Source organism: Ziziphus jujuba, chromosome 11 (assembly GCF_031755915.1).
Source record: "Ziziphus jujuba cultivar Dongzao chromosome 11, ASM3175591v1".
NCBI lineage: Eukaryota > Viridiplantae > Streptophyta > Magnoliopsida > Rosales > Rhamnaceae > Ziziphus > Ziziphus jujuba.
The window spans coordinates 20,449,364-20,463,111 of NC_083389.1; the positions used below are offsets into that span (position 1 = coordinate 20,449,364).

At 32.3% G+C, this 13,748-nt stretch overlaps 2 protein-coding genes across 3 annotated transcripts; one reads left to right on the forward strand and one right to left on the reverse strand.

Moving 5' to 3' along the window:
- Positions 1-245: 245 nt before the first annotated feature.
- On the forward strand, positions 246-8,671 carry LOC107433020 (probable ADP-ribosylation factor GTPase-activating protein AGD14). Of its 2 annotated transcripts, none has more exons than XM_016044262.4 (13): positions 246-720; positions 837-898; positions 2,664-2,751; positions 2,828-2,889; positions 2,973-3,069; positions 3,392-3,841; positions 5,066-5,869; positions 6,065-6,196; positions 6,288-6,404; positions 6,538-6,624; positions 7,740-7,884; positions 8,006-8,051; positions 8,298-8,671. In XM_016044262.4, the coding sequence occupies exons 1-13, from the start codon at positions 625-627 to the stop codon at positions 8,350-8,352; spliced, it is 2,241 nt and encodes a 746-aa protein (XP_015899748.2). In that variant the 5' UTR covers positions 246-624; the 3' UTR covers positions 8,353-8,671. The 2 variants fall into 2 exon arrangements, with proteins under 2 accessions (XP_015899748.2, XP_015899749.2); XM_016044263.4 differs by having other exon boundaries at positions 249-720; positions 7,740-7,869.
- Positions 8,672-11,842: 3,171 nt separating this feature from the next.
- LOC132799817 (uncharacterized) lies at positions 11,843-13,701 on the reverse strand. The gene is made up of 3 exons (XM_060812534.1): positions 13,152-13,701; positions 12,803-12,929; positions 11,843-12,420 (listed from the first exon to the last, which is right to left on the reverse strand). The coding sequence occupies exons 1-3, from the start codon at positions 13,509-13,511 to the stop codon at positions 12,416-12,418; spliced, it is 492 nt and encodes a 163-aa protein (XP_060668517.1). The 5' UTR covers positions 13,512-13,701; the 3' UTR covers positions 11,843-12,415.
- Between the last annotated feature and the right edge of the window lie 47 nt (positions 13,702-13,748).

Consider the following 13,748-nt stretch of genomic DNA (forward strand, 5'->3'; position numbering starts at 1 on the left):
GAAAAAAAAAAAAAAATTATGCTAGCCTTTCCTTTTGGTCGAGTGAAGGCCGCGCAGGCCACCGCTTCAACTTCACTGTTTCAATATCCTTATCTCTTCCAAACTGCAATTATTATTATGTCACTATTTTTTTTTTTTAATGAGAGTGTATCATTATTTTAATAAATAAAATAAACAGGAATATTTTTGACAAATATAAACAAATATGCTTTTCAAAATTAATTAATAAACAATAATTATAAAGATAAATGAAATATAAAATTAAATTAAAAAAAAAAAAAAACTAAAGGAACAGAGTGTTTTGGCTGTCTAATCGAACTGATTTTCCAGTCCGTTCCCAGTTCATATCCAAAATTCAAAAACCTTCCACTCACACAAACCAAAACCCAAACTCAAACCCTATAGCTCTCGGTTTTCGGATCCCAAAATCCCCAATCGATTACCAGCTCTTTCGAACTGTGGTCCGTACTGAAACAGTCTGATCACGGTCTTCAGGTTTCGCCGGCTGTCCAACGAAAATTGGCTTGGGTTTTCAGACTGTTTTTATTTTCTTCTTGGCTTTTTTTTTTTTTTTTTTTTGGGTGTGTGTCTCTAGGTAGCTCTCGATTTTGTTGTTGGGAAGGTATGGGAAACAGAAAAGAGGAAGAGCGAAACGAGAAGATTATTAGAGGGCTTATGAAGCTCCCGCCGAACCGGAAATGCATCAACTGTAACAGTTTGGTAAATTTCTCTTCACTTTCTTTTGTTTTCTAGAGAAAGTGTTTCCGGAATTTTTTTTTTTTTTTTTTCCTGGTAGGGTGGAGGAAATTGAAAAATGACGTTTTTTACTGGTGCAGGGTCCTCAGTACGTGTGTACAAACTTTTGGAGTTTCGTTTGTGTGACTTGCAGTGGAATACAGTGAGTATTTTTTTTTATTTATTTGACTCTGAAGTTTTTATTTTTGTGTTTAATAGCTGCCTTTTTGCTTTTGTATTTGTGCTCCTTGATCATGATAGAGCGGGGTTTGTGTAATTGGAAAGTTTCTAAATTGATTGCTTTGTGGTTTAGTGCTCTGAGTTACTTAATTTAAACCAAAACTTCTATAACTATTTATGATGTATGCTGTAATATGTAATCTCTGAAGATACCTAATTACTATAAGTTCATAATAATGGTATAATACTGGTTAACTCTTTGTTTTTCTTTTTCAAAATAACTCCTCATTATTCTATGTTGGTCTGAACTGTGCAGTGGTACTAGTACTAGAAATGCAACTTTGATTGATACAAGCAAGTGGAAAGGCAACACATATAGATAGTTGTTTTTGGATCCACTGTATAACCTCTTAAGTTCTTGGGATATATGATAACTTAATGATACAAAAATTTGAACATAAGTCCTACCTCACCTTCACTAAACAACTTGATCACTAGAGTAAGGACCTCTGGGCCTTCCTTCCTTCAAATTAATTTTAATGAAAGGAGTGTTTATCTCTTATTATTAAATGGAACTGTGACTTGGTATTATATAATTCTTTCCATATTGGAGTTTTTGTGTGTCTCTTTAACCCTTTTGCCCTTTTCTGCTTAAGATAGAATCAATAGGTTCAAATTTAATCATAGTGATATTTTTATGTTTTACCTTGTTTTTCGTTCAAGTGTGAGAGCTCTTGCACAAGGTGGCAACAACACTTTGTTGTTCTTTCTTAACTTTGTTTGAACTAGGTCAAAGGTCCAAAGTATTTTGGTTGGTTCATTTAGTTAAGGTATCCTTGGTTAGTGCTTGATTTAGCAAGCATTTAATGTCCCTTGGAATTTTATTTTATTTTATTTATCCAATTACATAGAAATTTTTGAAAAGTAAGGATAAGTAACAATTGTTTTATGGTACTTTAAGTTATTATTGTGTCTTCTATTGATTCCTGATATGGTAATCTGGTTTCTTCAGAATAATTTAATAGAGTAATTCCTTAAGGATCTATTTTTTTGTTTCACTTTTCTATCTCGTGGTGAATCGTTGTAGAACTAAAGTTTAAAAACTTGATTATGTTGTTATAATTTGTAATTTGGTATGTAATTACAAAACCTCCTTTGAATTTTACAAAAACAGAAAATACTTATTTGTATCTGGAAGCGAAAAGAGAAAAAGATATTATTTAGTTGACTAGGTCTTTGAAATAATTTATTGATTTTGCTTAAAAATCAATTTCAAGAATGCATGAAAATAATAATGGTGCCTAAGTTTTTTGCACTAAAAATTTTCAGAGAAAAAAACCCCAAAATTTGAATCTTAAGGTGCAACCTTTTATATGCACAAAGACAATTACTTGTCAATCAATTGAAGAAGGATTGATTTTCGAGTGACCTTTGATCTTAAAAAAGACAGTCAAGCTTTATGGCATATGACATGTTGTAGTCAAATTTTCAACTGTTGTATGTAAAAGTAGCTACTTAGTAAAGTCATTGAGCTGCACCATTTTTGGTGAATAAGGTGCAGGGTATGATGAACAAGGATTATGTAACTGTTTATTGGGTTTATAAACAATGACTATCATGCATTTGTTCTTCTTACTTTTGGCTGAAATATTATATTCACCTTTTATCAAACTTTGGCTGGTTCTTGTATTTACACATGGAATGATTATCTTTTGATAATAAATGCATCTCCACTTTTGTTCATGCAGTCGTGAATTTACTCATCGTGTGAAGTCCGTATCCATGGCCAAGTTTACTTCCCAAGAAGTTGAAGCGCTTCAAAATGGTGGTAATCAGGTACATTCTGAGTTTTCTCTCTGCGTGGAAAATGGAGTTTCTGTTCTCATCCCTACTAGCTGTTCTCTGTTTTCAGCGTGCAAGGGAAATATATTTGAAGGATTGGGACCTCCAAAGGCAGCGTTTGCCTGACAGCAGGTGATCAAATTATGATATATTGTTAATGCACTGGCTATGTCATTACAAAAGTGGAGGTTTTTAATACTTTTTACTTCTTGCAGTAATATTGATAAAATCCGACAATTCATAAAGGATGTTTATGTAGATAGAAGATTTGCTGGAGGAAAAACCTCTAACAAGCCTCCAAGAGATATGCAGGCAAGAAAAATTCAGGCTATATATTCTTTAAGCCAGCATATACAAATTACCATTTTCACAATATTGTGAAAATTGACTAAATGAACATTCCATGTTGAATTTTTTGGGGACATCGATAAACTATTTCCTGGCCCACCTAATTTTTGTGGTAGGAGGTAGACAAAAATTCTCATTTTTCTATTAGGAAGGTTCACATAAATACTTGTAAATACGGAATAAAATAGTCTCTACCATCTATTCTTGCCCTTATGATTCATGCCATATATTTCATTTTCACCAAGAGTACAAGCTCAAGATTTGCTTTCATAACTCAATTTGACAGAGCCATAGAAGTCGTGAAGATGAGACAAGACGTGCCAGTTCTTATCATTCTTATTCTCAAAGTCCGCCTTACGATTATCAATATGAAGATTGGCGGTATGGAAAACAGGGAGCTATGCTTACCAGGAAACCTGGTTCAGATCGAGGCCTCTATGAGGGGAAGATGTCTAGTTCTGCCTATAGTCCTGGTCGCTTAAGTGAACACACGTATGAGGACAGGTTTGCCAATGAGGTATCTATTTCCAGAGTTTCAGACTATTCTGCATCGAGTGGAGGAGATCCATTCAGGTCAGGTACACAGTCCCCTAATTATCAAAAGGATATTGGATTTAGCAGCCCACCCTTTCAGTCTTCAAGGAATATTTCCCATGAAGATGTTAGAATCCAGGAAATAGATACATCTTCGGAGGCAAATTTCAATAAAGGTGCTGATCGATTTCCTTGTCAACAGGTGATGTTTTGTGCTGATGGACTACATGCTATAGTTTTCTCTCTTATTTAATCTTCAAAAAATTTTTGATTGCTTTCTTCAATTCTCTAGTCTTTTCCACCCATATATAATTTCTTCATGGTAATTATAATCTGTGTCGTGTTGGCTTGATATACATGGTTGGAATTCCATTTAATTTATTTGCTGTGTATATGGCCTAATTTTTGCCCTGTTATTAGATGGGTCTACACCAGAGTTAGTATTTACTAAGCTGCGTTGAGTTTGCTTGATATGTGTCTATACATAATTAAGTTTATTTCCTATAAGCTAGAGTACCTTAACTTACTGCATCGAACTAAGCCCCTTAAACTGTGAAATACAATAAATACCTTAAGTTACTGCATTGAACTAAGCCCCTTAAACTGTGAAATACAACAAATAATGGCAGAACATTCACTTCATCATGTGATACTACTGGTTACTTTTCTTTATCTGGAAGCTTAGGTGATTCAGTTTAGTTTTGGTGTCATTGATACGGGGAAGCATTGATACTTGTATAAGGGTTAAGTATCAATATCAGATACATATCCTAGCCTGGACACATTCTGATACGTATCGCAACGTATTGGATACACGCAGAAGGGGAAGAAGAGCTGGAGATACGTATAGGAGGGGAAGGGTTTTATCGATAAATAAGATAATTTTTTCCTTCTAAAATACCTGGAGTAGGTAAGATGAGCAAACAACTAGAGTTCTATTTCATGTAAAACATATGTCATTTATCATCAATTAAAATTCTATTTAATATCAAACTTCAATGTAATTAATATCTGTATAAAAAGAAAATATTGTTAAACATTATCTTCCCTACAACCTATCTAATGAAATGATTTAGAAATACAGAACAACAGTGATAAACTGCTGTTTCAGTGTATCTGTATCCTAGATTTTTTGAAAAACTGTATCGGCTTATCTGTATTGTGTTGTATCTGAATTTGTATCCGAATCGGTGCTTCCTTGCAGTGATATGGTTGGGATATGATGAATTATGGCATCTTATTGCTAACCATGTTTATCAATTGTTTGTTTATCTAAAAAAATGTTTATCAGTTGTGCATTAGTTGATTAGGGGTTATCTTATTGCACATGTCCCCTATGTATTTTGCTTTGTTTTTCTTCTTTAGATCAAATTGTGGTGTGCTGCTCTGCTTATTAATCATCTTACAACAATTGCTCCATATTCAGAGAAGCAGATCTTCAGGAAGTTCTGGATCAATAGATAGCAACTTTGTGCCACTAAAGTCATTTAATTCAGGAGGATTAACAGATACTGCTTCAGAACCTGAAATAGTTGCTGGAACATTCCAAGAAAAATTTCTTCCTGGAAGTTCGGATGGCTTGGACCTATTCAAGATCCCATCTGCACCTGAAACAGTTACTGCTGTAGCAGCATCAATTGATTTGTTTCAGCTGCCTGTAGCATCATCGGCTTTATCTATAGATTTGTTTCAGTTGCCTATAGCATCATCATCATCTGCTCAAACTGTAGATTTGTTTCATCCATCCGTAGTGTCTTCTGCTTCATCTATGGTTGTAAAACAACCTCCAACTGTTTCAACTTCTTCATTGGACTTTTTTGCCGATTATGCTCAGCCGCAGTCAACTGCAACCTGTGCTGAAAAACTGCAAGAGGTTTCTGAGCCCAAAAATGGAGGATGGGCCACATTTGATACACCTCATTCCTCACCATCTATTCCGGGCACTGGAAATGTTAACCCCACAAATGTTCCTTCTGTAGATGGTGGTTCGGTTGGAAAATTTGATCTATTTTCATCTCCAGCATCTATTTCGGGCACTGGAAATAACAATCCTACGAATATACCTTCTGTAGATTGTGTTTCTGTGGCAAAATTTGATCCATTTTCATCCATTGGTACAAGCACTCAGTGGCCATCATTCCAAGATTCTAGTTTTAATGCTCCTTCTTCATCTATTTCGAGTCCATGGAATATGCATGATGTTACAGTTCCCACTGCAACAAGTGCTCAGGTAAGTATTGCTGTACTCTGAAGTATATGCTTGTTATTTTGTTTGTGATTCTGATTCAGGAACAATAAAGAACTGCCTGATATATAAGAACTGCTATTATGTGGATAAAGTATACCTTTTTTGTATAAAAGATAATGACAGTTAAAAAGTAAATTGACTGATTGTAATCACCGTCTACTTGTTGTATCTGAATAGTTATGGAATGCTTTTGAAGACTCTGCAAGACACCAACCTTTGCATGGTGTTAAGCGGGGTGATGAAATCCATTTAGAGCCAGACAAGTTGTCATCAACTGCAGATCAGTATTTGGGCTCAAGAGTTTCAGAGGTGGCTGCATTATGTGTTTATTTTTTTAATTAAATTGTTTATTTTGTTTCATTTCATTATCCTTTTTTTTCTTATAAATGTTATTGTGCAGAATTCTATTGCAGATGGGATACAACAGGATTCTTTCCTTGGCGAACTTGTGGGTCCTGTTATGCCATCCCCTAATTTGATGGGTCTGTCCTATACACCACCAATGCTTTCTTTGGTGGTTAGTATGCTTTTTGCTTTAACCTTGTATAATTTTGATAAGGAGATACTTAGTAAGCATTACACACAAACACATATAGCTGTTTGTTTCTTTTAATCTCTTTCTATTTACATGTGGTTGTTTCTTCTTACAGGAAGAGACACAATCTCATGCAAGTAAACACAAATCGAATAACCCATTTGATTTTACTTATAATTCAGATTTGGAACAGAACAATATGGTATGGTATTTATACATTATATTGAGTTGCATAAACATTTACACTGGCCATTTCTTTAGTGTGCTTGCAGCCATACCTGTTTCCAACTGTACTTTAAGTTGATGATTGTTAGCTTTAACTATGTTCAGTCCCAAGCATAAATGAGATTGTCAAAAAAATAAAAATAAAAAGAAAAAAAGAAATCTCCTGCACAAGAGCATTATTCGAGCAGACATAATAGTGGATAGATGCACAAATGATATTGACTTCAGATGCTATCATTGATGGTTTGCTTTTAGCATTTTTACAGACATATATTTCCATAAAATTTATGGCTGAAGAGACTGTTGATTCAGACTGCTTCTTATTAAAGGTTTTTACATAAGTGTTTATTATAAAAGGGCTTGGAAGAAGAGGAGAGGATTTAGAGAGGAACTTGAGGGTTTTTACTTAATGTTTATTATAAAAGTGCTTGGAAGAAGAGGAGAGGATTTAGAGAGCAAAATTGAGGGTTTTTACTTAGTGTTGATTATAAAAGTGCTTGGAAGAAGAAGAGAGGATTTAGAAAGGTGATTCAAGAGAGGATTTAGGAAACTAAAGACATCAAGGAAACGTAATTAAACTAGGAAGCTAAATAATTTAAGAAGTCTCATAAAAATACTAAAACTACTTTTGAAACTTACACCTAACATAACTTTTGCCTTTATTGATCTCCATCAAAAATGCTGTATTGTGGAACCAACGTTAATAATGATTGCTGCTCAACATGCTGTAGTGTGTAAAGTTGACTGTGGAACAAAAGAGATATTGAAGCATTATATATATATATACAGTAGTCAGGCCTTGGCAACATCTCTCTTCTTTTTGTCTATATTTTTAGGATGCAGCTTATATCAGTTCCATGCTAGGCCTTTTAACTATTTTCATCTTTTGTGTAAACTTCATAGTTTATTAAATTTTATGAATTTATTTCACCTACTTTGCGTATGTCTTGGTGCATATGTTTGTTACATACCCTGTACCTCACCATCTGCTTTAATTACTCTCCCTTCTGCCTCCAATATATCTAAAATAAAAAAAATAAAAAATAAAAAATTCTTATATCTAATGCCATCCTGCTTCACTTCTTGTTTTAGTTTCTGGATATGAGCTCCTTGCAAGCTGCTCTCCCAAATGCCCAGTTGTCTTCAAGCTTCCTTGGTGATGTATCTGAACCGTGGTTTCCCCAAAGTTCGGTGGCACCTTATATTCCAGCTGCAGGACAAGGTAGGACAAGTGACGGTAATGCCTTAGCTGTAAATTTTGCTGATTAAATGTCAATTTAAGCATGTAATTTGGATTCACCTGGTGAAAATTGCTGATTTGTTCCTTCCTGATCTTGATATTTTTGGCAACCTTATAGGTGGCTTAACATACATGGCAGCACAAGTGCCGAGCTCCCAAATACCGTAAGTTGTTTCTGTTCTAGTTCGGGGTTCTCATCTCTTTTCATGGTTGTTAAATCCTGTTTCTCTTATGGATTAAATAGACCATTGAAAATTCTGATCCTTATCGATTAGGATTTGGTATCGGTAACATAATTGAAAATTAATAAAAAAAAAGAATAAATAAAAAATCTCGGTTAATTCACTAGACTGAAAAAGGTCAAATCACTAAACAATGAAAATGCTTATTTATTTATTTATATTTTGTAGGAATGTCTCATCACAGGGTTCTGTTGCATCTGTCGGAGGAAATCCTTTTGCATAGGATTTTGGTGGCAATTATCATTGATAAGTTGGTAGTACAGGTTTTCTAAGTTTTTGCTAATAGTTGGTCCCTATCCTATAGGCTACAGAATCAAAATTATTATAGTGCGTTTTTTTTGTTTGTTTGTGGGAAAAAAAAATAAAATAAAATAAACCTTGTTCTGTAGTGCTTTCACCCTTTTTTGCAGGTCATCAAAATATCTGTTCTATCTGTGAAGAGATAAAAAATTAAAAAAAAATTTGGGAAAACTCGATATATTTTATACTTATTATTATTCTAATTATTACTATTTATTATAAGTATTATGAATTTATAATTATCCTCCTATTTTTTTTTTTTTGTTTTTTGGTTTTTTGTTGTTGTTACATAAGAAAAGAAAACGTAGCAGAGCACGAAAATCCACGCACACACACACAAAATTTTTACTTTGTAAAAATTTTTCTTTTGCTGAAGTTGTCATTAATCAATCATATATTCATATATATACGTGTAGCAATATTATATTAAATTTTTTTGGGTAAATAATATTATATAAAATGTAGAAGAAAAAATATGTTTTATCATATGTTAAGCTTCCATATTTAGAAGAGTTTTAATAGAGAGTATAGAGTTTATACAGAGGATTGGTCAGATAAACCTAATCAAACTGCTATTTTCAAATACATAGCTGTTTATGTGGAGGCTGGGTGTGTATTTAGTTATTATCTCAGCAGCATGTAGAAGTTGAAACTTGGGTCGATAAATATGATGTTGGCATTCATTATTATATGCTCATTTCATACACAAATTAAGTAAAACTGTTTTCAAAAAGGAAAAAAAGTAACAATCAACATAATTTAGAAGGTAATAGTTATATATTTTGCTAATTATCTTCATTAATATGCAGTGTCGTATTTTCAGACAAATTAAAAGAAAACTAGTTTTTATATATATGTATATGATATACAGCATCACTTTCCTATAAACATGATAATATAATTGGAAAATAGATGAAAATTAATGACACAAGGTATTCATGATTTTCTAAAGTACCTGTCTGTGAGTAATCGTATAAATGCTGCATTTTCCCCCCTTTTCTCTCCTCTCTGTGATTCCAGTAGCTATTTCTTCTAAAGATCCGTTTCACTCATCTCTATGTCTTCCCTTGTTTCTTTATCTTCCTTACTTTTAAATCGTTTGTTAAAATCTAAATTTATTTATTTATTTTTTTATGGGAAAGTAAACGGCCTTCACCACTTTCTTCCTCTCTCTGGAAACCACAGTTGGCCTGAAAACTCCAACAGGTTGACAACGGTAAAAACTCATCCACCTTTATAAAATTGTGGGGTAAAATCTGCAAACTAGGAAAATTACATATTTTGGTAATTTTCTGGCAGTGGAGATTTAACGTTCTGGAGATTCCAATGGTGTCGTTGGCATTCCGATTAGGGTAGTGTTAATAAAAAAGGGCAAAAGCCATAGCCATAGACACAGCACCTGCAAAAGAAGAAGGAAAAGAAAAAAGAGTAAAACAAATAGAAAAAAAATATTTTTAATAAAAATTAATACATGGCAACTTTCGGTTGGTTAGTCGCATAAGGTGTTATCATCTTATGTTAGGTATCTAATGTCATAACAAGTGTTAAAAATTACTACTTATTTAATTAGGATTTTAATCTTAATTCATTAATTGAGATAACACCTTTAACGTTTAACACGTCACTAGATGTCCATTTTATGTCAATAATATGTTCTCAATAGAATAATTCTCTCTCATATATAACTTTGATATGTTGGAACATGCATATTTCATGTTGGAAACCTATTGACATGGTAATTATTAAGGGTTTGTCATTTGCAACTAAATATTTAGTTTAAATTATCAATTGTACTGATACCTTCTTCTTTTTTTTTTTTTTTTTTTTTCTTTCTTTTTTTGGGTGACACCTTTAGTACTTGACACATTATCATGTTCTTATGTTATTTTGGACATATATTCCCAACGTAACATTGCTTATGTATAGAAATAGAGATATTCTATTGGGAACATATAACATGTTAGTTGTTGAAGGTGCTATTTTAATTAATGATTAATACTAAAATTTAGTTAGACAAGTGCTAACTTGCACGTCACTACTGTCCAACATAACCTAGAAACTAGGTTTCCAACAAGTCAAAACTATATAGATATATATAAAAATTACTATTCTTAAAAATTTAAGCTATTATAAAGCGAATATATATATATATATATGTATAAAGTTATGTCAACATTCTCCTCATTTGTAGGTTATTTTAGCGTTATAACATTCCCTTTAAATTGTAAGCGTTATTTTTTTAAATGGGTGGCGTTATTTTTCTAAATGGGTGCCTATAATTTTGGTTCTAATATTATGTTAAATATTGTGGTCTCTAAAAGTTTAAATTGTTATGAAATAGGTTTAATATGTATAGCAAATTATATCAAAGATATATATATATATATATATATATATGTATATACACACACATATGATTACTTAGAGATATATAGACACTCAGTGCATGTGACATATTAATTTATGAGAAAATTACACGTAAGCACACTCTTAATTTGCCTTTTTTTTTATAACATTTAATACCATGTAGTTTCAAAAACATTTATTTTTGTCCATATCTAACAAATTCTGTAATGAATGGGTTATGTGAGTTGCACCAGATCAAATTTTTTTTTTTTCAATTAATTTCGACAAAAAATCAGAAAGAATTAGATATATGTGTAGAAAAAGAGGAAGACAAAGAAGAAGATATGTTTGTAGAAGAAAAAGAACCAGCTGAGCCAAGAATAATATTAGAGACATTAAATAAACCTACCAAGATTATACCAAGTGTCATGGGTGAATATTTTATTCATTAATATATTATTATAATTTAGTTATAGATAAGTAAATCAGTGAAGGGATAAATATAATTAAATATAAACAAATAAAATACTAACATATGAAACTTAATATACATCATGATGATAAAATTATTTGGTACTTCTAGCATTATTTGATGAATCAAATATACAAGAAGTAGAAATGTATGCAGCCATTTTAATATAATATACTGAAGAGCATCTCCAATGGTAAATTGCATTTCATCATTGGCATTTGCAAAATTTGACATTGGCATGCCTTTTTCAATAATAAATAATAATGCCAATGCCAAATTTTGACACTACCTTTCCAATGACATATGACAGAAAATAATATTGACAAATAGATATTTTATTTAATCACATTATTCTACTTTATCTACCAAAAAAATTTGGATTTGTCCCACTTTTTAGACTTTATCAATTAAAAAAATTAAAAATTCTATTATTAAATGATGTAGATCCCATAAGTTTTATTGTAGCGGAGTTCACTACCAAAAAATGCAATGTTCCATTAAAACAAGCAAAGACTATAATTATACTATTTTTGTTGATATTGCAAGGAGAGAATGCAATATCATTGGAATGCTTAAAGGTAGGGAATCTATTATCCAAAACAATAAATAAATAATATCTAAAGGTAGATAATCAAGTAATTTATAATATTTTACCTATATGTTGTAACAGTTGCGCCAGTTTAGTACAATGATAATAAAGTGCAACAACCAACTTCTTACCACTGGCTAGACCAATAACATACCCATGCTTCATTGCAAGGGCATAAAATGATACAGCCACAGGGCATGCATATTGCACCTGCCCCATGAAGAAATTTTTTGGTTTGTTGAGTGCAATGTTAACAAAACAGGCGAATTAATGGACAATAAATATTTCTCTGTAAAGGCTTTCTATATATTCAAGAATATACAAGAAGGGTATAGCACTGCCATATTGTGAATACCAACTGCATATGTTCTACTACCATGCAAAGTTTTTTTATTTGCATCTCTGGTTTTTCTTCTTCTACTATACAGAATTTTTTATTTGCATATCTGTTTCTTCTTCAACTTGTTCTTGTTCTTGTTCTTCTTCTTTTTCTTCTGTGCTCTCTAGATTTTCTTCTTCGTTTTCTGTGCTGTCTAGATCTTCTTCTTCTTCTTCTTCTTCTTCTTCTTATTATTATTATTATTCTATATGGTTTTCACCGAAATTAATTTTTTAAAAAAAACAAAAAAAAAAAAAACAATTTTGGTGGTCAGTTGCAACTCACTTGACCAAGTTTTGATGTAATTTGTTAGATTTAACTGATTTGGACAAGTATAAGTTTTTGAAACGGATGTTTAAAAAAAAAAAAAAAATCAACAGTCCTAAAAAGGCAGATTTAAAAAGTCTTAATGAGTAATTTTCTATTAATTTAAAAAGCAAATTAGTCCAAAAAATAATAGGATTTACATGTGAGAGAGGGGGAGTGTCAACAAAATAAAAAAAGCCTATCAACTAAAATTATATAAATATAATGATTGAAAAACTCTCTAATAATAATAAAAAAGTTGGAGGAATTAAAATAGGTACCTGGTTTTTCAAACTGGCGTCGTATGATGCCATTAAGGTCTTGTTCCAAAATCTCCATGTCTTTGCCATTAAGATTTACAACCTCAAGCTTAGGTATCTTCGGAGTTTTATTTGCGGTCACAAATGTCTGCAACTTAGGACACTGTTATTTGTAGAGTCTCTAAAGATGGGAATTCAAAAGCATAAGGTTGTTGACATAAACAATAGAGATTATCCAGAGAATTTAATTCAATGGAAACCAGATTGGAAAATTCAAAATTTAATTCAAAATTTATATAAATATAATGATTGGAAAATTCTCTAATAATAATAATAATAATAAAAGGATTGGTGGAATTAAAATAGGTACCTGGTTTGCTTCAAAACAGTGTCTTATGGTGCCATTAAGATCCTGTTCCAAAATCTCCATGTATTTGTCATCAAGCTGTACACCCATAAGGTTAGGTGTCTTTGGCGGTTTATTTGCAGTAATAAATGTCTGCAACTTAGGACATTTTCTTATCTGTAAAGTCTCTAGGAATGGGAATTCAAAAGCATAAGGTTGTTGACATAAACAGCAGAGATTATTCAGAAAATATAATTCAATGGAAACCAGATTGGGAAATGAAACCACATAAGATTCCGCATTAACATTATTAATCTCCTCTTCTGTTTTTGCAACGACCTCTTCCATTGATCTACAGTTAGCAACTCTGAGACTTTTTAGCATCACGAGGAGTTTGGCTATGGAAGCAGTGAATAAATATCTCAAACTTGGACATGAATCTAATGATAGAGTTTTCAGATTTTGGAAGCCAACAGTTTTGACCTGTTGTGTAAGGATGTCAACGGGGCGGGACGGGATCGGTTTTTAAAATCCCGTTCCCGTTTCCGCGGGAAATTTTACATCCCATCCCCACGATTTTCCCCGTTTTTTTAGGTGCGGGGCGGGATCGGGGATTTTGCG